The sequence below is a fragment of the Diabrotica undecimpunctata genome, chromosome 7 (assembly GCF_040954645.1).
Source record: "Diabrotica undecimpunctata isolate CICGRU chromosome 7, icDiaUnde3, whole genome shotgun sequence".
NCBI classification, from domain to species: Eukaryota; Metazoa; Arthropoda; class Insecta; order Coleoptera; family Chrysomelidae; genus Diabrotica; species Diabrotica undecimpunctata.
The window spans coordinates 22,485,256-22,508,106 of record NC_092809.1 but is presented as its reverse complement, the minus strand read 5'-3'; the positions used below and the strand labels follow the sequence as shown (position 1 = coordinate 22,508,106).

General features: G+C 33.7%; 1 protein-coding gene across 2 annotated transcripts in view; it reads right to left on the bottom strand.

Annotated features, from left to right (window-relative positions):
- Positions 1–867: 867 nt before the first annotated feature.
- The window catches only part of Osbp (oxysterol binding protein), a 72,948-nt gene continuing 50,964 nt past the window's right edge, over positions 868–22,851 (bottom strand). For both annotated transcript variants that reach the window (XM_072536851.1, XM_072536852.1), the window contains 7 exons: positions 19,167–19,354; positions 14,649–14,932; positions 10,805–11,072; positions 9,569–9,686; positions 6,622–6,901; positions 4,706–4,911; positions 868–1,290 (listed from right to left, as the gene is read on the bottom strand). In XM_072536851.1, coding sequence (XP_072392952.1) covers positions 1,148–1,290; positions 4,706–4,911; positions 6,622–6,901; positions 9,569–9,686; positions 10,805–11,072; positions 14,649–14,932; positions 19,167–19,354 — 1,487 coding nt within the window. In that variant the 3' untranslated portion in view covers positions 868–1,147. The remainder of the gene's footprint in view (positions 1,291–4,705; positions 4,912–6,621; positions 6,902–9,568; positions 9,687–10,804; positions 11,073–14,648; positions 14,933–19,166; positions 19,355–22,851) is intronic.

Sequence of the window (22,851 nt, the reverse complement as noted above, 5' to 3'; positions counted from 1 at the left end):
TAGGAGCGCTTCCTGACATATTGTTTCGCTATATATATTGAATAATAGTGGAGAAAGCACACAACCCTGACGCACACCTCGACGAGTCTTTATCAACTTTGATTTTTGCTGTTTGTCCTCAGTACAACCTGGATATGATGTTAATGTCGCGACTGTCGATGTTTTTGCTTCTTAGGATTTCATACAGCTTTTGGTGTCTGACTTTATCGAAAGCCTTCTCAAAATCTATGAAACCTACATAGATGTCTTGGTTTACATCCAAACATCTTTACATTGACACCTAGTCTATGCCAATTAAAAAAAAAGGTCAAAATGTTCGTTTTCCATTGTACTATCTATAGTCCTCATTAACATGATTCTACAGTTTTTGATCTCATACCACCGAAAAATCGTTATAAGCATTCGATTGTTTTTTTACACCTAAATTGTATACTATAAACTTTATAACTTCGTCAAAATTGATAAAGTTTAATTTTTCGAAATTCATTTAAAAGCTTATAATCATAGCTTTAAAATGAGGTGCTTTAAATATTTTTAAGTTGGGCAAAAGCAAAGTTATAAGCAAAAATGTCTGATATGGTCGATAATTTTTTATTTTTTAATAACAAATTTGTAATATCTCGGCATCTAATGGTGGACCAATTTTAATTTTTCGTAGTTTATTTGGTTTGTTTATTATTTACAAGGATTTAAACAATTAAATAGCAATATAAGAAATTCCTGTCAAAAAATGCGGATGTTGAAGATAAAAATCAGTTGTAAAATCTCATCGACCTCAATCGGCCGAGAAACCCCCCTTGCCCCTAGACTATTTACTAAGATAAAGATGTCTCACTCCTTTAGTCGCAAGTAAATAAAAGGCGGATAAATTGCATAAGCAAATATATTTACATTATCACATATTAAGAAAAAGCTGTAAACCTGAATATTATGATTGTTTAAATTATTCTCAATATTTACAAAAACCATACAAGTATATTTACATGAAAATACATAATTCAGTAATTAGTAGATCTTGTTAACAAAAAACTTTATACTTGATTATATCCATTACCTGTACATTTCCATAGAAGTATATACTAAAAATATTTGATAGGGAACAACAGTAAGAAACCTGTTCAAAATTTAAATAGTAATGTAGCTTCTACTAAAATATATCAGGACACTGTGACCAGTCTTGCTTAGTTTTACATTCCCAGTAGGTTCCTCTATAAACATGATGAATAACGTCCGAGTCATCTTCTCGCATTTGTTCAAACCACAATGGTTTATATGGGGGATATGGACGACCTACAATAAATAGATAGAATACGATAAATTGATAGGTCAATAATTACTACCAAACGCACAAGTTTAATTCAAATTTTACAGAAATAAAATATATCTCTCTCCTATTCAGGAGATTGACGAGATCGAAGTGTAAATCAAAACGGAATTATTTAAATATACAGTAGGCGAAGCAATGAAGCAGTTAAAAGCCCAAAACCTACCAAAGTTTTGCAGTTGGATGGATCTCAATGAAACTTATTGCATTCGATTAGTAAGAATTAAGGCATTTTTGTGAACAAAAATGATGATGCGGAAATGAAAATTGATAAATTTATAATTCGGACAGAATTGACGGAAATGAGTTCAATATTACTACTCGGGGGTTTTTGGTGTCACTGAATACGAATATGAATAGGACGATGGTCTCCGAGGCACCAGGTGCAACTGGACCTTGCCTACTGGAGTTTTGTGGAAATTTGACACAAAATCAGTAAAGCTCGTTACTTAAGCGTTTTTGGGGTCGTTGAACACTAATATTATGTCGATGATGGTGTGCGAGGCAACAGCTGAGGCATTTTTGGGGTCGTTGAACACTAATATTATGTCGATGATGGTTGTCGAGGCAACTGCTGCCCAGGACGAGCCTTGTTATCTAGAGTTTTGGGAAAATTCCATACACAATGAGTCTCCGATGCACAAACTCCAGCAGACGAGGCCCATCCTTGGCACCAAGTACCTCGGAAACCATCGCCGACATGATATTAGTGTTCCAGATTCCAAAACCCATGAGTAACGAGTTTACACTGATTTTGTATCGAATTCACACAAAACTAAAGGAGTTGAGGTCGTCGTAACACTATTGTCGATATGATATTAGGGTTCAGCGAGTCCAAAATCCCCGTGTCCAGCAACCCAAAAAATCCCCGACTAACGAGTTTGCATTGATTTGTATCGTATATCCACAAAACTCTAGGAAACGATGCCCGACCTGGGCAGTATTTCCCTCGCACACCATCGCCGTCATTATATTAGTTTTCGGCGACTCAAAAAACCCCTGAGATTTGTATCAAATTTTCACAAAACTCCTAAAGACGAGGCCAGGTCAAAATTTATTATTTTTCATGATTTTGAAATACACTTTGGAAAACGCATTTTCCTTGTTGAATAATGCAAAAAGTTTCATTGAGATCCATTCAACTGCAAAAATTTGATAGGTTTATTGCTTCATTGCCTCGCCTAATGGTCTTCCGAACATTTTTTAGCGACCATATTGTTCTGTCCCATCGATTATTTTGTGAAAGATCGCCACCAAGACCCACGTTGCTAGCATCAGTGTCGACTATGAAACTTGCCTTGGAATGTGGTGATGATAGTATTGGTGCAGTCAGTAGTGGTGAGGGAGTCTTTCAGTCTATCAAAATCCTTTTAGCACTGTACATTCCAGTTAAACTGTTCGTCTGTTTCCGTTAGCTTATGTAAAGGTTTTGTAATGCCAGCAAATCCTCCAAACACAACCCCAAAAAGGATCTCAATTGATGCTTGTCTACAGGGACTGGCCAGCTCTTAACGGTTTATATTTTCTCAGGATCGGTGGTCACTCTCTCAGATGAAATCACATGTCCAAAGAAGGCCACTTGCTTTTGGAATAACTGACATTTCTTGGATACAATTTTAGATTCGCACTTCTCAATTCTTTAAAAACACTGGTAAGGTTGTGGAGATGTTCGTCAAAAGTTTGGCTATAAACGATTACTTAGTCTAAGTAGATGAGACAAATCTTCCAATGTAATTCTCTCAACACGACCTCCATCAAAAATTCAAAGGTGGCTGGGGCATTACAAAGACCAAAGGGCAAGACAGTGAAATTCTATAGACCTTGGCCAGTCGAAAACGCTGTCTTGGCTGTGTCTGCTGGACCCATTCCCACTTGCCAATATTCACTTTTCAAATGTTGAAAACCATTTCGCTCCAGTCACAGCAACCAAGGTGTCATCAATATGTGAAAATGGATGTATTTCCAAATCCTGACCATAACATCCTTTAATCTCCTGTAATCCACACAGAATCTAGTAAAGCCATCCTTCTTTTTCACCAAGACAACTGTGGAACTCCATGGACTTTGTGATGGTTCTATTACACCTTAGTCCTGCATGTCCTTTAACATTGTCTCGACTTCTTCTCGTTTTGCAAACGGGACTCTTCTAGGAGTTTGTTTGATTGGAGCAGCATTTCCAGTGTTTATTCGATGTTGGGTTACCTTCGTTCGCCTGTAGTTCGGGTCGTTTGCAGCAGTTCGTAAAGTTTGTCCTTCTGATTTTTGTCGAGATGTTCACTAGACTTCTGGTATAGGAGTTGAAGCGGTGCTGTTAATTTTGAAGCTATTGGTAATTTTTGTGGTCGTACAATATAATTTCTGATATTAGTTACACCCTCGACAGTACCCATTGAAATTCCTTTCTTTCTTTAATCGAACAGCGTAATTGTTGTGATTAATTATTCGGGCCTTTTCTTAATCTGACCACGAAATGGCTTGTGCAGCTGCAAGAAACTGTTTCAGATAAATTGAACAACTAGTCGTGCCATCGAATGTTGGTGGTTTGACTTAAGCTGCGCTGGAATGACGTGCAAATTGAGGAATAGGTGCAACATTTGACTGAGTCATTATTTAGACTACATCATCTCTCAACTTGCGGTCCAATTCCTGCATCTCCGTTCGTAGTTGCGAGGTATTCTCATTCACAACCTCTTGTATCTCTGTCGTTGTGGTCTCAGTAGCGGCTTCTTGTATCTCTGTACGCAGTTGTGTAGTAGTACCAAGCAGTTCCGCATGAAGTTCTGAATTAGTTTCCTGTATCGTCGTCTTGAGCCCTGCCAATTTGACGAACATGTCTTCTTTAAGACCATCTAACTGTTCCGTGATTGTAGCTGTGTTTTTCGGTTATCTTAATTGTTAAATTTTCTTGCAATGTAGTCATCAGACCCTGCAACATGGCTAGTAATGAAGGATCTTAGTAGGAGGAAGGGACTCTGAAATATCTCCAGAATCCGTCGGCAAATCGCTTTGACCTCTAGTTTTCGTCATTTTCAACTAATAATCGTCTGAGCTTGGCCACTAAGACATCCCACTTCTGACACCAATTTGTACCGTGGTTTTCTTGAAACACGTGGATTACGAACTCATTATTAAAAACGTATAAAATACTGAAATAACTAACCGATATTCAAAAATTAAATAATTTGACAAAACCCTCGCTCCTCCAATGTCCTCGCGTACATTCCATCTAAAATGTCATCCTATGACACTTCTAGTTTAAGGGTGATTCCAAATACCCACAGCTGCCACTCGATTATCAGTCGTAACAATATTTAACTAAGACATGCCAAAAGAAAATAATTTGAGAACCTTTTAAAATCTATTATAAATTTGAGATATTACCTTCGGCAGCAGCTTTTTCAGCTTCTGCCTCTCGCTGTCTTCTGGAAGCTCTCTGTTTCTCTTCCAGACGAATTTTCTCTTTATTTGATTCTTCCCACAAGCCTTCCTCCATTAACCTCTGATCAGGCCTCAATCTGGAGTCAGTTGGAGCTACACCTTCTTCCGGTTCATTAAGCTGGGCAGCCAAAAGTGTAAAATTGTAAAACCTAAGTAAAAGAAAAGGCAAATAAACCATTGTTCAAAAGAAATTTTATACGTTAACATTAAATGTACAGCAAAATAGGAAAACAAAAATTAACCTAAAATATATTCTATCAGACATATTTTCGAGAAAAAAAACATAATTACAAAAAGTGTGGCAAATAACGACGTACATATTATACACATAAATCATGACAGTAATAAAACAATGACGCCGAGGACAAATAGATCGAATACATAACTAGTAATCTATTCATAAAAAATCTAAGGTGAGCAAAACCCACTCAAAATCTAAACAATGTGGAAATTAATAGGAAATCATCATTTTCATTCGTGTTTAACAAAACACTAAAATATTAGGACGCAGCTTGATGCCATATTAACAGATGTATATATAGCCCCCACAACACAAAGCAATGAAAAGAATACTGAGATGTTTTGAGAAAAAATCCTTAAAAGGATCTTCGGATCTGATCACGACCCGAATACTAACCGAATAGGAACAATTGCTGAGATCAAACAGATATATACGGCTAGCGACGTCGTCCAAGAGATTAAATCACAACATCTAAGATGCCCTTTCAACATCCATATGCTCCCTAAGAACCGCCTTTCCAAGTTAATCTCGGGGAAGCACCGACAGGGAGAAGGCACTTGAGACGTCCACGAATGCGGTGGAGAGATAACATATGGTCAGATTTAAGAACAACGGGAACAAGACCGTTCGAGATGAAACAGGGTTGTGCAGTCAGCTAAGACCCACCCCGAGTTGTAGTGCTACGAGAAGAAGAAGAATGATGCCATATTGAATTAAGAAGAAGAAATAACAGTATATTATCTATCTAATGTATTAGTTTATTTACCGATGAGAATACCAAGGTATGGTTAACATTATAAGGACTAAAAATTTACTTTTTTTTAATCTAATATTAATTTGGTTTATGGGAATAAAATTTGGCTTAGGAATAAAATTAAACATTATTTTATTCAAACTCTATAATTCTACAGGGTGTTCATGTTGTTACGAAATTAAAAAAAAAACGTAATTATATTTTAAAGTACCTCGTAAAACATTGCAGAATCTTATATTTTAAAAACCGGAACATCGAGAACTGTGGCGAATTAAATAAACAATGAACTATTATGAGATAATTAATAATAATTAAATTAACATCAAATATATCTTTTTGATAGAAAGGTCTATAGACCTTTGATAGCCTGGAGAGATGAATGAACAATGAATGGTTGCAATAAACAATCAAAACAATGTATAGGTTCAGGTAAAACTAGGTAGAACTTACCGGTAATTGAAGTTGATTACCACGGTTTACACCATTTTACGAAACAACGAACAAAACGAATTTAATAAGTGTACATTGGTTCACTTTCGAGTTGCGTCTGTTCCATCTTATCGACGATCGCGAGTGGTCCATTCCCCCATAGGTGCAAGGGAGATAGAGGAGTCGTAGGGATACAGGGAGGACAAATGTATCGATTAATTTACACAACCATATTTGAATTTAAACAAGAAGAGTCCAAAAATGTAAAAATATACAGGGTGTTCTATTAAAAAAAAGATAAGTTTATTCCACCCTACCAATATATGAAATTACTGTATATTTGAAAATATTTTTAAAGACATCTATCTATGCTCAAACTTTTAAATAAATCATGTATTTTATGAATGACATAAATACCGTGTTATTATTACTAACTTTTCAGAGTCCTGCGGTGGTGGTCGTCGTTTCCAAGCAACAACTGATGAACCTGTTTCATAAACAGCATTTCCATTGGTACCTGTATTACCAGTAACTGGTGCTATCTCCACTTGATCGTCCCATGTACCATTAATGATCCATTTTACATTGCCTTCTGCATCCATTACCACACCTTTGACTCGTCTTTGAGAATCTCGAGTAAAATAGGAATAAGGAATATATTTTAGTACACATTTTATGCCCTCCGTAGGACCTTTTCCCACAATTTCCATATCACCTAAAATAACAATTGTTTTTTTTATTATGCCCAATAGAAAGGCATCCATTAGGGTCCAACCAGAATTACTACCGCTAGTTATTGTGCAATGACCACTAGGATCTGTAAAGTGTAACATTTCTGTAAACAGATATTTCGATAATTATTGGTCTACGACGGGATAGATTTTGTTTCGATTCAGAGCAGGGGCATATACCGCTCTGATGAGACCTAAAGAGGTCGAAATACGTATAAGCGGTTTGCCGTTGCCCTGTATCAAAACAAGAATCTAATACCGTCATTATGTTTTATTTCTTTACTCTGTTTGGAGTACCAGAAACTGAATTCACTACGAATTTTGAGCGTGATGAACGGCAGGTGGAATGCATATTTTAGATTCCCTTGCCGAGTAATTGATCAAGCTGCTTTGAAAGTTTTAGAAGGCACAGTGGTAAAAATTTGAATTCAGTTTCGCCAGGTAGGAAAACTGTCTACACATTTAGTGAAGTGGTTGTGCTCTGGATTACGGATATTCATTTGGGAAGTATTACCAATATTAATTTTAGTTATAAAATAATATTTAGCATTAAAACCACCTGATATTTCAGGAAATTCGATGATTCAATAAAAGATTTAAGTACATATAAGTTTAATCATAAATATTCGAAAAACGATTTTGGTCCTTTTCGTCCTTAAGCGCCCCGTATTACGAGGCGAGTTTGCAAGATGTTAGCGAACTCACTGGATTGTAGCTTGTAAAGTAGAACCGTGTCATCGAACTTTTTTACTATCCGCTAGTGACTAACAAATTGTAAAAAAGCTGCGAACAAAATAGAAAGCCGGTTTAATTTACTCTACTAGTAATATGCAAATAGGTGTAAGAAACATTAAAGTTTTAAATAATTGATGGATTCGACAGTTACTTGATGGAAATTCATTTTATGTAACAATAAAACACTGAAAACTTTGTTTTCAAAAACTTCCACAAAATTTATTATAAACTCTTATCACTACAGCTGTTTCGACTGATTGCCTTTCTCAAGTGATCTATTTTTGGCATGCGTTTACACTTTATAGTCTTTAATAAAATAGGTTGAGGAGGGGAGAACTGTTTGTCTCAAGTTGGTCATTCAGAATTATATTTGAGTTTTTTATATATGTTAATTTCCATAGATTCTAACAAAGATAGCTTAAGGCCTTTATTTTGAATGTGAAGAATTTTAAATTCGTCATTAAAAGAATGATTATGATCTAGAAGGTGAAGTGCGTATGTAGAATCTGTTTTTCTATTATTGAAAGCCCTTTTATGTTCCGCTATTCGTTTATTAAAATTTCTACCAGTTTGACCGATGTAAGTTTTTGGACAGTCGCCACATTTAAGTTTGTATACACCACCGTGTGAATGCTTTTTATTATGGCTTTTGTTGTTTTTAATATATTTGCCTAAGTTGTTATTTGTTCTGAAAGCTGGTGTTATTCCTTTCTTTTTTATGTGTTTGGCTATTTTTGTTGATATTTTGCCTGTATATGTAATCGAGCAGAAGGTACTGGGTTTTTTCTCTGGTGGTGGAAATACTAATTTCAGGGCTTTCTTGTGTAGTTTTTGATTGAAAATTTTATTAATTGTTTGTTCGTTGTATCCATTGTTTACTGCTATTTGCTTAATGACATTTAATTCTGTCTCGAAGTTGTATTTTGACATCGGAATTTCTGTTAATCTACGTAACATACTATGATAGGCTGCCGGTTTATGTTATGTGGGATGAGATGATGAATTGTGTATAGTCGTGTCAGGATGGGTAGGTTTATGAAATATGAAGAAGTCATGTTTGTTTTTAAGTATGTTAATTAAGGGAAATTGAGGTTGAAAAAATTATACAATAGCGACTTTGAACCACACCCTATACCCTAAAACATAATGAAAAAACAGAAAGATTCAGTAGGAGTTCAATGGACAAAGCAAGAGTAAAGGTCGATTCAAACACATCAGTCACGTCTCGTCACAGTCCCGGCGCCGAACCGAACAATCCGTCATACAAAATATTCTTTATTAGAAATATGCCGCCGGCATTCACATTCATCAGTTGACGAACAGTTTCCCAGCAGTCAGGTTTCGACACGTCTATCGCCCGGCCGATTTTATAATCTCAGCGACGAATTTTTTGGTTTTGCCGGGAACCTGACGGGCGGTACAAGTGAACAAAATAAAATAATTCTTCATCCGAGAAACTTTCCATCTTTTCAACATATTGGTCGCCGAAGACTGATGCATTTCGGGTGTGTGCGAATAGACGAACGAATAGTTCTGTGACCAGCCGGAACCGGTTTGGCGCCGGGACTGTGACGGGACTGATGTGTTTGAATCGACCTTAATGATAGAAGCTAATATGCCAAAAACATTCTGGAATGAAGGGTAGCAGTATATATTTACCAAACTCCGAAAAATCATTTAAATAATGTGACACCTAAGTAACAGTTTGATGCTAAATCAGAAAAATGATTATGATACGTGGTGGCCAAAGAATTCTCGAGCTATCTTAGAAATTAGATGTATAAATAGAAAACAAAACAATTTTTAATTTTTAATTTTTAAAGTAAAAAATACCATTTTTAAAGTAAATTTAAAAAATTTTATCTTTGAAATTAGTAATAAACATAGAACTTTATAGCAGTTCCAGTTATGCTTACCGTGTTGATCTACCCACAATTTTCCTACAATAATATTATGTATAGTTGTAGTTACTTTTCTCCAAGAATATTTGTTTCCATTTTTGAATTCTACTTGTGCATATCCTAATGGAATAATCTACAACATAAGATAACAAATTAATATATATTTATTTATTTATTTATTTATTTATATATATATATATATATATATATATATATAATATAAAATTAGTATTTCTTGGGTTTAGGTTCAATAAGATACTATTACATTACTACCATTACACTAGCAATCAACGTTTAGGCAGGAAATCCTTGCCTTTGTCAAGATTCAAAACGTAAAACGGGACACAGACATTAATGAACTCATTAGTGCCTAGAGTGTCTCATTAGAGTTCATTAATGTCTGTGTCCCGTTTTACGTTTTGAATCTTGACAAAGGCAAGGGTTTCCTGCCGAAACGTTGATTGCTATGGAAAATAAAATCTAGTTCCACATGTAATAATATCTTATTGAACCTAAACCCAAGAAATACTAATTTTATATTAAATATAGTACGAGTCTACCGAGTCAGGCATGAACAAATGATGGAAGTGCTGAAGAGGATTGACTGAAGAGACCTAAAAATAATAGCTAACCTGTATTGGAATTAATTTGCGGTGCATAATTTCACCACTGATATTCAATCTATACTCAGAGCACATTTTTGAAGAGGCTCTAAAAGATATTGATGAAGGCATCTCAATAAATGGAGTTAAGCTCAAGCATCTGCAGTATGCAGATGATATAATAGTGTTTTCCAGTACCATAGAAGGGCTGGAAAACTTAATGAACTAAATAACGGAAACAAGTAGAACATATGGACTGGATATAAACACCAGCAAAACCAAGCTAATGATTATCAGCAAGGAAAACATAATATGGGTCTAGATGAGTGCGAAAATTTTTGGGAGATACACCGACGTACCAAGTCACTTAGGACTCGATAAAACGGAAAGAGCCCCACCAGAGCTCAATCGTTTTGATACCGTAGGTATTTGGGATGAGTGAATTTTTCCCTTAGAATAAGAGCCGTATGGCTAAATCTGGATAATAACATCAATTGGTGACCTTTTTAGCTGCACCCAAAAAGTATTACACATTGGTATAATATGTTAACGAATACAAGAGTCAAAAATTTTAAAAATGTGTCTTTAAAAAAAACGAATTAGTCAGTTTTTCTACATAAAAATAAATTTACGGAAGTCACATACTTACTTGTAAATATTTCCCTCTAAATTTAGATGTCATGGTAAATTCCTGAAAACATACCCAAGATCTACCTTCGCAATATTGTGCTACCATTGGAGGATGATGTGATACTTGTTCATTAATCACACGCCAACCCAAGTCATCAGTTCTATCCAATTCATATGTTTCCCCTAATAATGGATTAAATGGTTTACCAGTTCTAATGCTTGTGGATGCATACGAAGAAATTGTGAAAGCAGCTATATATGCCAATTGTTCACAAGGATCGGTACATCTGTAACAAAATTGATTAAGTAAATCTAAAATTGAAATAATTAACAAATTTATGCTCAGATTAAAAAAAAACCACTACTAATATTTAATTTCAGAAGAAATATTATCTAAACATATATAGATGGTATTGCAAATAAAGAAATTTATATATATATATATATATACATATATATATATATATATATATATATATATATATATATATATATATATATATATATATATATACCGGCAAAGCTCGCAACAAGGAAAGAAAAACAATGGTATATAAGATGGAAGGTAACCGTAAATACTTATTTCTGACTGTTAAAGTCTTAACAAATCCCTAATAATCCCTCATTATTTTGTACCTAGAACTGGGTCAACTATATTTGTCTGGGTACAAGACACAACCATGCCGATTGTCCCTCTCGCATCTGTTCGATATGCTCCAGAAAGCATCACTCTCTGCTGCATCAAAATTCTTATGCAGAGAACACGAATCAATCTCCAGCTAATCACATTTTTCATTCAGATAATTATCGCACAGCTAACTCTAATCATTTTAAACAACCCTCCCAACAAAATAGTAACAGAAGTAACGTTACAATTCTCATCGCTCTCATCGCCATACTCCAAGGTAAAGTGCATGGGAAAAGAGGTCCAGGACGAAGAAGAATATCCTGGCTGCATAACCTGCGTAAATGGTTTAACTTAACCACTACCGGACTTTTCAGGGCAGCACTCAACAAAGTCAGAATAGTCATGTTAGTGTCCAACATCCGTAACGGATAGGCACCATAAGAAGAAGATTGATAATATGAACATTTTTAGTCTTGTTTATAAACCACAGATTGGTATTTCTTTTGATATTGATTCCGCCTAATATTGCACGTCAAATAAATATAAACATTTCCACTTAGGTTGGTGAGAAAATGTGTGCTGACAAGAGACCGATTTTGAGAGGATGATAACACTCTCGGTGGATCCGCTGCCAAAATGAGTCGGTTTCATTGTTTTGGGTCCGGATTTTGTTAAAATTCGTTATGGTTATTCGTTTTTTGTCATCGAAAAATAGTGAAGTGTAGCAGCAGTTTAGAGAGAAGCAGTTTGGATTCGGAAGAGATAAGCTCTCGACAGGTAGTTTTTTTAAACCTGCAATTTTTTGCTTGATTTCATGTGTTAAGAGGTGAATTTAAACAATTATTATAAATTAGGATATTTTGATTTATAATAATTGTTTAAATTGCTACAAATAGCGCTATTGTAAGGTTTGTTGATAAATTTAGTTAATATTATTTGTAATAACTTTTGTTGATGTGAAGTAATAATAAATATGTAATGTTTTTCTCTAAACCAGCAGTTATAGAATTATTTCCTTTAAAAAGATTTTCACCTTTTAATATTCCTTAGTAAAGAAAAGCCTTTCTTTCCATCCAGCAAGAGGATTCTTTTAAACGACGTTCAATTTAAACAGTTTAGTTACTTTCTTTGTAGTTACCCCTTCCAGTCCCTCAAATAAAGAAACCTTATCCACGACCCCAGGTCTTCAAACAAAACAAGAGTAACCGTTCGCAAACGTTTCAGTTTATTTGCTTACCCTATCCCCAGCCCAGTAATTGCTCAGTCCCCACTTTAAGCCTCTTATAAGCAATTATATATTGTTACAAGTGACACCCAACGTGGTAGACAAATTAAATCGTTACAACTTAAGATTCATTGAACAATACCGGGTAACAAAAAGCTTTTTCATTTTCATGAAAAAGCTTACATCTTCCTGTATGTAACAATTAATGAGCGCCACCGAACCGTAACACCAAACTTCTTATTCTACTACTCATCTATTGACCGATTCGATTTACGAGGCGTGTTTTTTAAGTAAGTACCGTTTTGGAATTAAAAAAAGACGTGCAAAGATATGGCAATAATTTTATTTTTACATGAAAGCCTGTACCTTAATCTACTTTTCTACATAATTTCCGTGAATATTGAGGCACTTGTCATAACGTGGCACCAGTTTTTGAATACCCTCCTGATAAAATTCTGCCGCCTGACTTGTTAACCACTGCATTACAAATGTTTTGACTTCGTTATCGTCTTGAAGACGCTGACCGCCCAGGTATTTCTTCAAGTGCTGGAACAAATGGTAGTCGCTGGGCGCCAGATCAGGGCTGTATGGAGGATGATCTAGAGTTTCCCATTTAAATGATTTGATGAGATCTTTGGTCTGATTAGCCACATGTGGACGGGCACTGTCATGCAGCAAAACGATACCCTTACTCAACTTGCCACGTCTTTTGTTCTGGATTGCACGACGCAGAATTTTCAATGTGTCACAAGAAGACGCTGCATTGATTGTCTCTTTACGAGGCAGAAACTCCACTAGCAATACTCCTTTTCTGTCCCAAAAAACTGTGCACATGATTTTCCGGGAAGAAATTGTTTGCTTAACCTTTACTCTTTTGGGTGATGATGAATGTCGCCATTCCATGGATTGTTTCGATTCTGGTGTGACGTAGGCCACCCGTTTCGTCACCAGTAACAATTTGGTCTAAAAAATCTTCACCTTCACTGTGGTACCGCTCAAGGAAAGTCAATGCACTGCCTAAACGTTGGGTTTTGTGCAAATCCGTCAACATTTTTGGAACCCAACGTGAACACAATTTCCGGTAATTCAAGTTCTCGGTAACAATGCGATACAAAACACTACGAGAATACTGAGGAAAGCAGTCGGACAATGATGAAATTGTAAAGCGTCTGTTTTCTCTCACGTTTTCGTCCACTTTCTGCACCAAATTTTCATTAACGACCGAAGGACGCCCACTCCGTTCTTCATCATGCACATTTGTGCGGCCATCTTTAAATGCTCTCACCCATTTCCTTACCATTCCATCACTCATAATGTTTTGTCCGTAAACTTCAACGATCTCACGATGAATATCGATCGGTTTTACGCCTTTAGCACTAAGAAATCATGTAACAGCCCGTACTTCACAATCAGCGTGACTCACGATTGTTGGAGGCATCTTAAACACTGGAGTAAACAAGTATACAATGAAGAATCAGACTGTAATGGCGTCAGTGCGTAGACAAGAGATGTAGGTAACCAGCGCTCATGCGCGGAACGCCGACCGTAGCGCTGCGGCGGCGGAATCGCAAAACGGTACTTACTTAAAAAACATGCCTCGTACAATTTGGATTTTGAACTAAGTTTAAAAATTTCTGGATAGCGTTTTGACTTGAAGAAAGTGTTACATATTATTACTATTAAAACATGAAAACTTTTACTAGATATTGATTAGAATTGTGTGTGCTGGTAAATCTTGTTTCAGATTATAATGTAGTCTGAGAAGAAATGGAACTCGATTGATACTCGATATAACTTTATTGTTGTTTACTTCGTCAATGATTTACTAAGTGCCCGCTAAGGGCAACTGTTATACACCTTGACTTATGGCGGCGTTGCTATTACAATGTTGTCAGGTGTATTACAAATTAAAAGTAAAAATATACTGAACAGATATATCTACACAATCTTCCTAGACCAGAACTTGGAGTAATTGTGTAAAGCTTTTAGTATATATTAAAAGATACTTACTTTGCAGCTACATCCAGAACATCAGCATATTCAAGGTCTTCTGTTATGCGCTGCATCATAGAAAGTGGTTCATTAAAATTAACAGGCATGGGTATCTTCGAAAGATCCTTTCCTATGCAATTTTTCATAATACTCCACAAATTAAGGGGATAATTAGGTTTGTCCGGCACCCGAGTACGCCGTTGGCGTTTTGCACCATTGGATTTTGGAGACGCATTAGCAGATGAACCACTAGGTGTTTCTGGTCGTCGTACGTTGTTGTGTTTACCAGTTACTACAACCACCTGCAATAAAATGTGACAATTAGTCAAAAATGTGGAGTGCATGTAAATTTTTTAAATACTCAAATATATCTTCTTTTTCATTTAGACAAATAAACCTTGCTACAACACAAAAAAGGTACACAACTAGCCCAAAAACAAATTCAAAACATAATATTAGCTCCACATTCTTCTGGAAACCCCATAAGCCAATCCCAACTAAATTCACAAAAAAACGTTAACATTCAAAGCCATCAAAAAAAAATGTAATAACAACATACACAACTATTCACTACAAATAAAAAGCATCATGAATCAAAACTAAACAAATGTTTTTTTATAACATTAAGAATTATCAAGAATATAATTTGCTAATTTTTGGAATGCAAGAAATCCAAACTCATCTAAAGTAATAATAAAAAACTAGTTGCTTTATTTTAAAAAGCAATCAAGATAAGAATCACATTAAAACACAGCTGAATTCATTAATATAGTCAAAAGTGATCAAAGAATACAAAAAAAAACAAAATCAATCAACACCAAATAAATCACACAACACAACTTTCACCTGTGACCTATCATCAGTAGAATTGGATATTGAAGACACACATATAAAATACCACCTTGCAAATAACGGAATAAACCACAGACACTGCAAAACAATTACACCAAGAAAAACTAGAAAACTTACACCTCTGATTAGAATAATTACAGGAGATTTCTCATCATCTCAAAAACTATTAAGTGACTGAGTATTCTTTAAAAACTACCACTATCCTGTTTACCCCAGCCATCTGCCTGAACCTTCTCCTATTTCCAAATGTTTATTATATACCCACACTACAGATGCACTACGTTAATAAGCTGTAGGAAATGCCAAGGAAAACATCAACACAAATGTGTACTCCGAAGAAATGTTTGTCATGCAATTCCGAAGACCACCATGCATTCTCACCTAAATATCCTAACATACCAACTAAACCTATCTAAGGAATTCCTAATGCATGCATTAAGTTAATGAATAAAGAATCCTATGAAATTCCATCAGAAATTACTGGTGCCAGTAGAATACACTCATCAATGACATATGATCATATTATAGAAACGTATACTAACAAATTAAATAATGCTAAAAACTGCGATCGACAAGAAATAATAATTAAACTAAACAAGAGACTTTTACATCTATATAATATTGACACTACCCTGTATTTAACGAAAATCAACTATTTATACTCTTGTTCGATATGGAAAAACCGGCCAATAACTCACCAACTATGTCATAGGAAGGTCTCACAATATTTCAAGAAAATGGCTCATTAAGTAAGGTGTTTTATTCAAAGAGCAAAATATAGCAAAATGTAATGTACAAAATGTAAATAGTAGAGTGAAAGAATTTTTAAATATAAGACATGACATTTGTCCAAATTACATTAAAAACACATTTCAACACTATTTTGCCTAAATTAATAATAGAAAACTCACTCAAGCAAAAGCAATCACCTTTTAATTCCAATCTTCCACCCTTCATTTCATCTCTAATTAAATTAAAGAGACAGTTACTTAGGCATATCCAAATTAATGATGCATACGAATTAAAATCACAATTTAACAAACTGAACAAAAAAAACCAACCAATAGTTATTTGTTACAATTTGAGGATGACACAGCAGTGATATCTTTTGGTAAAAATTTAATAAGTACAATTAACACATTACAAAGGCAGTGGATGACACAATATGGGAACATCTATAAACTATGTCATAAAAAAATTTGGACTTTTTAATACCCTCCCACCTCCTCGTCGTAAAGCGTCTTTACAGTCGAAGACTAATAATAAATCCCTCTAAAACACAACTAATATTATTTAACCATAGAATCCAAAACCACTCTTTGACAATTATAAATAATTATAACTAGAGCAAAACATATAAGAATGAGGGCATTATGATTGAAACTGCTGCAAACATTTATAAAATGATTTGCAGACCCACAATGGAATACAACTACAATTTTCTATAATTGTAAAGGTCCTGCCGAAAAACATAAAAGTGGGTGAAACAGCCAGCCTTAGACAAATTACTAAAATGCATCATCCTGATAACCCCCTTAATTCATCAAATAGAACACTTTACAATAAAACTGGAATAGAACCTATTAATGTGTGACTCATTAATTTGTTTAACTTTTTCTCTATTAAGGGAAAAAACATGCAATTCATTGAGCCTCATATTATGAAGATACCTGAAAACACTCACTGTGAAGAAATCTTCTACATATCAAAATAATAAACAACTTTCTTTTAGTGTCTTTCTTTTCATGGTTGTAACTTAATAGTCTGACTATATTGTAATTACCCCTTTTTTTTAAATAATGTTTAGTTTTAAAAAATAATTTAATGTATTCATAATAATTTTGTAAATTGGTTAAAGGACTTTGGTCAATGGCCTTTGGTACTTGTATCAATAAAGTATCTCTCTCTCTCTCTCTCTCTCTCTCTCTCTCTCTCTGTGTACTAGGTTACATAGGATACAAACATATACTTGCACTAACTGGAGCAGATATTTTAATATCTTAATTAGTGTAATAAATTAAGGTTTTTGAACTTGTCTAAAACCAAATTGGGTTTTCAAAATTTGTAGATAAACGACCGCCGACCGGCCTCAAAAAGCTACTACAATTTTCATAGCTACAGAAAATGCTTCTAGGTTAGTCAGTTAGTTTTGAATTATGGTCAGTCCTTGACAGTTTGTCAGACAGTCCTTGAGGTTCAGAGAAGAAAGTAAAGAGGCCCATATGTGTAAATATGAAATAGCTAATATTTTAGAAAGTTAGTAAATTTTTATAGTTTACAATTAAAAAGGTAGTTTGTTTCTCGGCATTTCTCCCCTATTTTAAAGAATTTTTATTGACATTTGAATGTTTTACTATGTTTCGCAAGTGTGTAGGTATCGTTTCTCTTTGAACAGCCTGATATAATAAGTATGTAAAAAATAAAGGTATGTCTATGTGAGCTTTGTATCAATGTCCATATTATTTTTATCAACAATATAAAATATTAAAATTAATTTCTAATCAGTTTTTTTATCACTAGCGATATGATATCTGTTTCCTTCAAGAGAACTAAAACAATCACATAATATATAACCCATAATCACACTAAATGATAAATTTAAAATATTCTCAAATATAATTTAAATCACTGAAAATATGATTATCTCAAATTTGAACAAGACAAGAGAAAATGATCAGCAACAAATCTTCTTTATATGCCGTCGTCTACTGAAGGTTGGCGAACATCATGTTATGATATGTTTCTCTGTGCAGCTTCTAGTATTTTGAACCCTTAAGTTTGTCAGCCAACATTTTTCTTTCTGTCCAACCATTTTCTACCTTGCAACAAGTATGTGAACAAATATCTTAATTATTGGAATAACTGGAAGACATGTTACCCAATCTATTATTTAATAAATTCCTACACTAGAAAATTCTTATACAACCTTTAATATCGAGCTGATCTCAAATTAAGATTATGTTGTGACATTTATACTCAGTATTATTTTAACAAATGGTTCACATCATGCAGTGGAAAAAGTGACCACATGATGTGTTCAGGAAATGTACAATCCCAGTGTACATATATTATTGCGGAAAAACCATAGTTACAGAAAACTTCTTTCAAGAAACTATTAAAGTCATATTGCTAGGAATAATCCACCTGATGAGACTACAACCACTAGAGATACAATTGATCAGCATTCTGATGACTGAAGAACCAATCATTACTGACATAGTTTAATTCAATAAGAAAACCTACTAACACCTTTCGATCCCAAAAATAGTTACTATAAAATTAACATTAGACCAGATGATGAGTAAAAAATGATTCAAAATAAGATACACATGGTCAAATCCAGTCCCTAGAAACAATATATATTTTGCCTTAAGTGGTGAAACACTACATCTTGCCCAGAATGAGATACTGGAAGAGTTAATAACAGAGGTTACAAAAATGTCAAAGAGAAAGTCAGAATCAAAGGAGGGAGGAGAAATGTGGTAGAAGCACCCAGGCGATCTAGATTCAGCAGATTCTGAAAAAATGAGGCAATAAGGAAGGAAAAAAGAAACCATTAAATATTATTACTATCAGTCTTATTCTGTTAGTAATAGTTTAAGGTAATTAACTTGAAGTGTGACTAACATTTCTATATTTTCACTACATAAACATTGAACAATACATATAACTTATAAAACTTACTTGTTTTGTCTGGGTTTCCTCTGTTTCACTTGAACTATCTGAACTATTTCGTCTATGTCCTGTACCGGTTCTAATATTTAAAGTAAAATGTTTATCTCCATCTGTAACTTGTCCTGAAGTACCACCCTCCTCAGCTAATGCATCATAAAACTCATTATCATCCTCATCTTCATTATCATTTGCACCAACTGAAAGAAAAAATTAAATAACCAACAATCATTCTGTGGCTTAGAATAAAAAGAGTGGATGTCACAAAATGTAAACTTAAGTAATCAGCCATTGTTTATATTTGGCCACGTGGTAACCATCTTTGCTTGTAGTTTATAAGCTTATTACTCAATGCAACATCATCAATATATTTGTAAAAGTTAATATTGGAATATGTTTGAAACAGTTTGTATGCTAGAAATATTATAAATAATATAAAATAAAGGGACAACCGCCTTTTTTAATGAACTGGTTCACAATTAATTCTTATGGACACCTGAATTTTAAATAAATAATGTTCTTACAAAAGGAACAATTTTATTTTCAAAGTATAACAAAACTCAACAAAACAAAACATTTTATTTAGTTTATGAAAAATTTTAATTTTGGTTGTCTTCATCAGAATCTAGATTTGTTTAACGTATGAGGTTTATATAATAATCTTTATGCTGCTCATTCACCCATTGTAGAAGAACCATAAGATTGACATATTTCTTTTTATTAATAGAAATTAAACTATGTATCCCCATTGACTTTAATCAATTATTTGAGAAACTTAAATTCATTCTTTTGTTTCTATTAATATCTACTTCTTTAAAGGCTGTGTTAAATTCCATTTTATGAGAGCTGGGTACAAAAGCTGTATCCGGATACTTTTTAAATTTTGTATCCGGTATCTGTATCCGTGATCAAATTTTAAAGTATCCGGCATCCGCCGATAATGCACCTAACGTGGGCACAACACTGTCATTCCTTCAATCCAGATGTGTCTAGTATGTTAAATCCCATTTTTCATACTCGTCACCGTTATAATATATTATTATATAGCTAATGGAGCTTTGTATTTACCTAATCAGTTATAAATCTTCCTAAGTACGTTGTTTAATTAATTACATTTAATTTTTATATTTTGTATATCTCTCTTTTCAAGAACCCCTTTTTGTACCCTGTATAATTAGAAGAAATTATTTTTCGGATTATAATAAAGTACATCTTAATATTTATAATTTTATTTTAGTGTACCTACATGCACATCACATAGTTCTAATTCTAATAATTTATGTCCTTCTTAAAAAAAGTATCCTTCAAAGTATCGTAGGAAGTATCCAAAAAAAATATCCGGATACTTGTATCCGAATACATTTTTAAATGAAAGTATTCGTACTTTTTTAAAAAGTATCCAGATACATTTTGAGTATCCATATCCGGTATCCGGATACTTTTTTTCAGTATCTGACCCAACTCTGCATATTATATAGTAATTTACCAGGTGGTTTATCTGATCATATGCGCAAATAAACAATATTAGAACAAAAAAAAGGTTCTCTATCTGTGTTTACTTTATGAACAATTAATTTTCCATGAGCAGAATAAAAATTAGCCCAGTTGAAAAATTCATTTGAGAACATTTCGTGTACTTCCTATAGCTTGTTACTGTATAGACAAGTACATATAAACTGTGGCCATTCTCTAGAATGGACATTGTAGAAAGCCTTTTCCTTTTCTTCCAAATTATAGCATGAACTGCATTTACTTCCATATATGCGCATATCTGTCAACAAAAATCTGTAGTTTATCACAAGATGACGAAATTTTTCGACAACATACTAAAGGGTAATATCTTTTATATTATTTGGAAGAGTTTGAATCCACTTAAATAAACACGATGCTATTTGATTCCCACCTCTATTGTCTCATTTCATATTATGCAATGATTTTCTCCAGCAGTGTTGTCGTGAATAGTAAAATTAACTGTCTATAGCTGTCGAAGACAGAATGTTTTAGCATTAGTTAATAATAGGGTTGGTAAGCAATTTTATAAGTCAATCATTACTCAAACCCGTTCACTTGAGCCTTTCTTGTTAGCTTTCTATTTATCTACTCGCTTTAAACCATAGCAAGTTTCTGCATCATCTAAATGTATTTTTCAATCTGTGCTCTTAGATTCTCATCATTTTCGTTTTGTAAACTACATGTAATTTTATCACACATATCACATGTATCCAAGTTCGGTAGCTATGAGTTCTTCATTACAACAATCAGTGAATAATCTGTTCATCACAGCAATGTTTAATGCATGACTCAGATATTATCTCTTAGAATGGCTATGACTGTAATGACTTTCTACTCTTTGAAACAGATTAATATGTTCCATAACAATATGCTTCTTTTCTTCATCTAATTTTCGTATTGATACTGGCTCACTAAAACCTAAAAATAAACCTCCTGGAGATTACAGTTTCTTTATTACTGCTCCACGGACAACCTTTTCAGGTATTGACAATGTATTCAAAAACATAACGTTTCAATATTTTTGTTATTCACATCGACTTTCACATTGCAAGTTATACCCATTACTTTAGCAGCTTTTACATTTTCTTTAAATCCATCATATTCTTCTCCTTTTATTCTTTTTGCCTTTGCAATGTTTGTTTTCCATAATTTAGGGCTTGATTTTTGTTTCCTTGACCTTTTTCCACTATTTTGAGAATCAATTTCTTGTTGTTCTTGTTTTGTTTTGCAAAAATTCAAAACTGTAAAAGATATGGACACCTGTCTTTTTTAAATGAAACTATATCATATCCTCTATAGAAATGATATTAACCTAAAATACTTATTTTATATTTTTGGCAACATAATGTCATTGTTTTATAATTGCACTAGGAACCGATCTAAAAAATTAACCAATATTCATAATTTGAGGTTAGGATGTTATTTACTTTTTCAGACATCTATAAAATGTATAAAAGACATAAAATAAAACTTACTTTTTTGTCGATTGTTGCTACGCTTCAAATAGTTTTTCATGTTATTTTCTAATTATATATGTATACACGTAAATATAAAGGTAAAAAATTAAATTTTTAAAATCGTAGATATGGACAGCCGATTTACCAATAAGAATAAATTGTAGTTTTCTTAATAACGATACATTTCCTATTGATGTCATATGTCCAATATAATATAAGATGCGATTTCACCTGGTTTCGATTTATTCTAATATTGAATTTGTAAACTATAAATGTTATTGAATGTACTTTTTTCTCTTAAATACAATCCATACTGATTTTTTTTTATGCTATTCATCACCTAGCCAAGGTCAATTAATATTCCATATTGTGACCCCACAACAGGACAATGATAGTAATTGTTTACCAATTAAATTACAGTCTATCTTTTGAGAACATAGGTTATAATAATAATAATACATCATTTGAGTCTGAGAAGACGACATGGGTAGTGGAATAGTTTTAGACAAGGACACATACGAATACGAACATCAACAAGTTACAAAAGAATCGGTGGGTGAGAAAATTCATAGCATTAATTCTCTTTTTTAAACATTAAATTAAACGAGTAAACTGTGGCATTGACATTGACGTATGACGTCAACAGTCAACGTACCCTTTAAAATAAGTTGTCAATAAAGGTAGTGGCTACGGCTACTATTACACATTCGTGAATTTTAACTGCTATT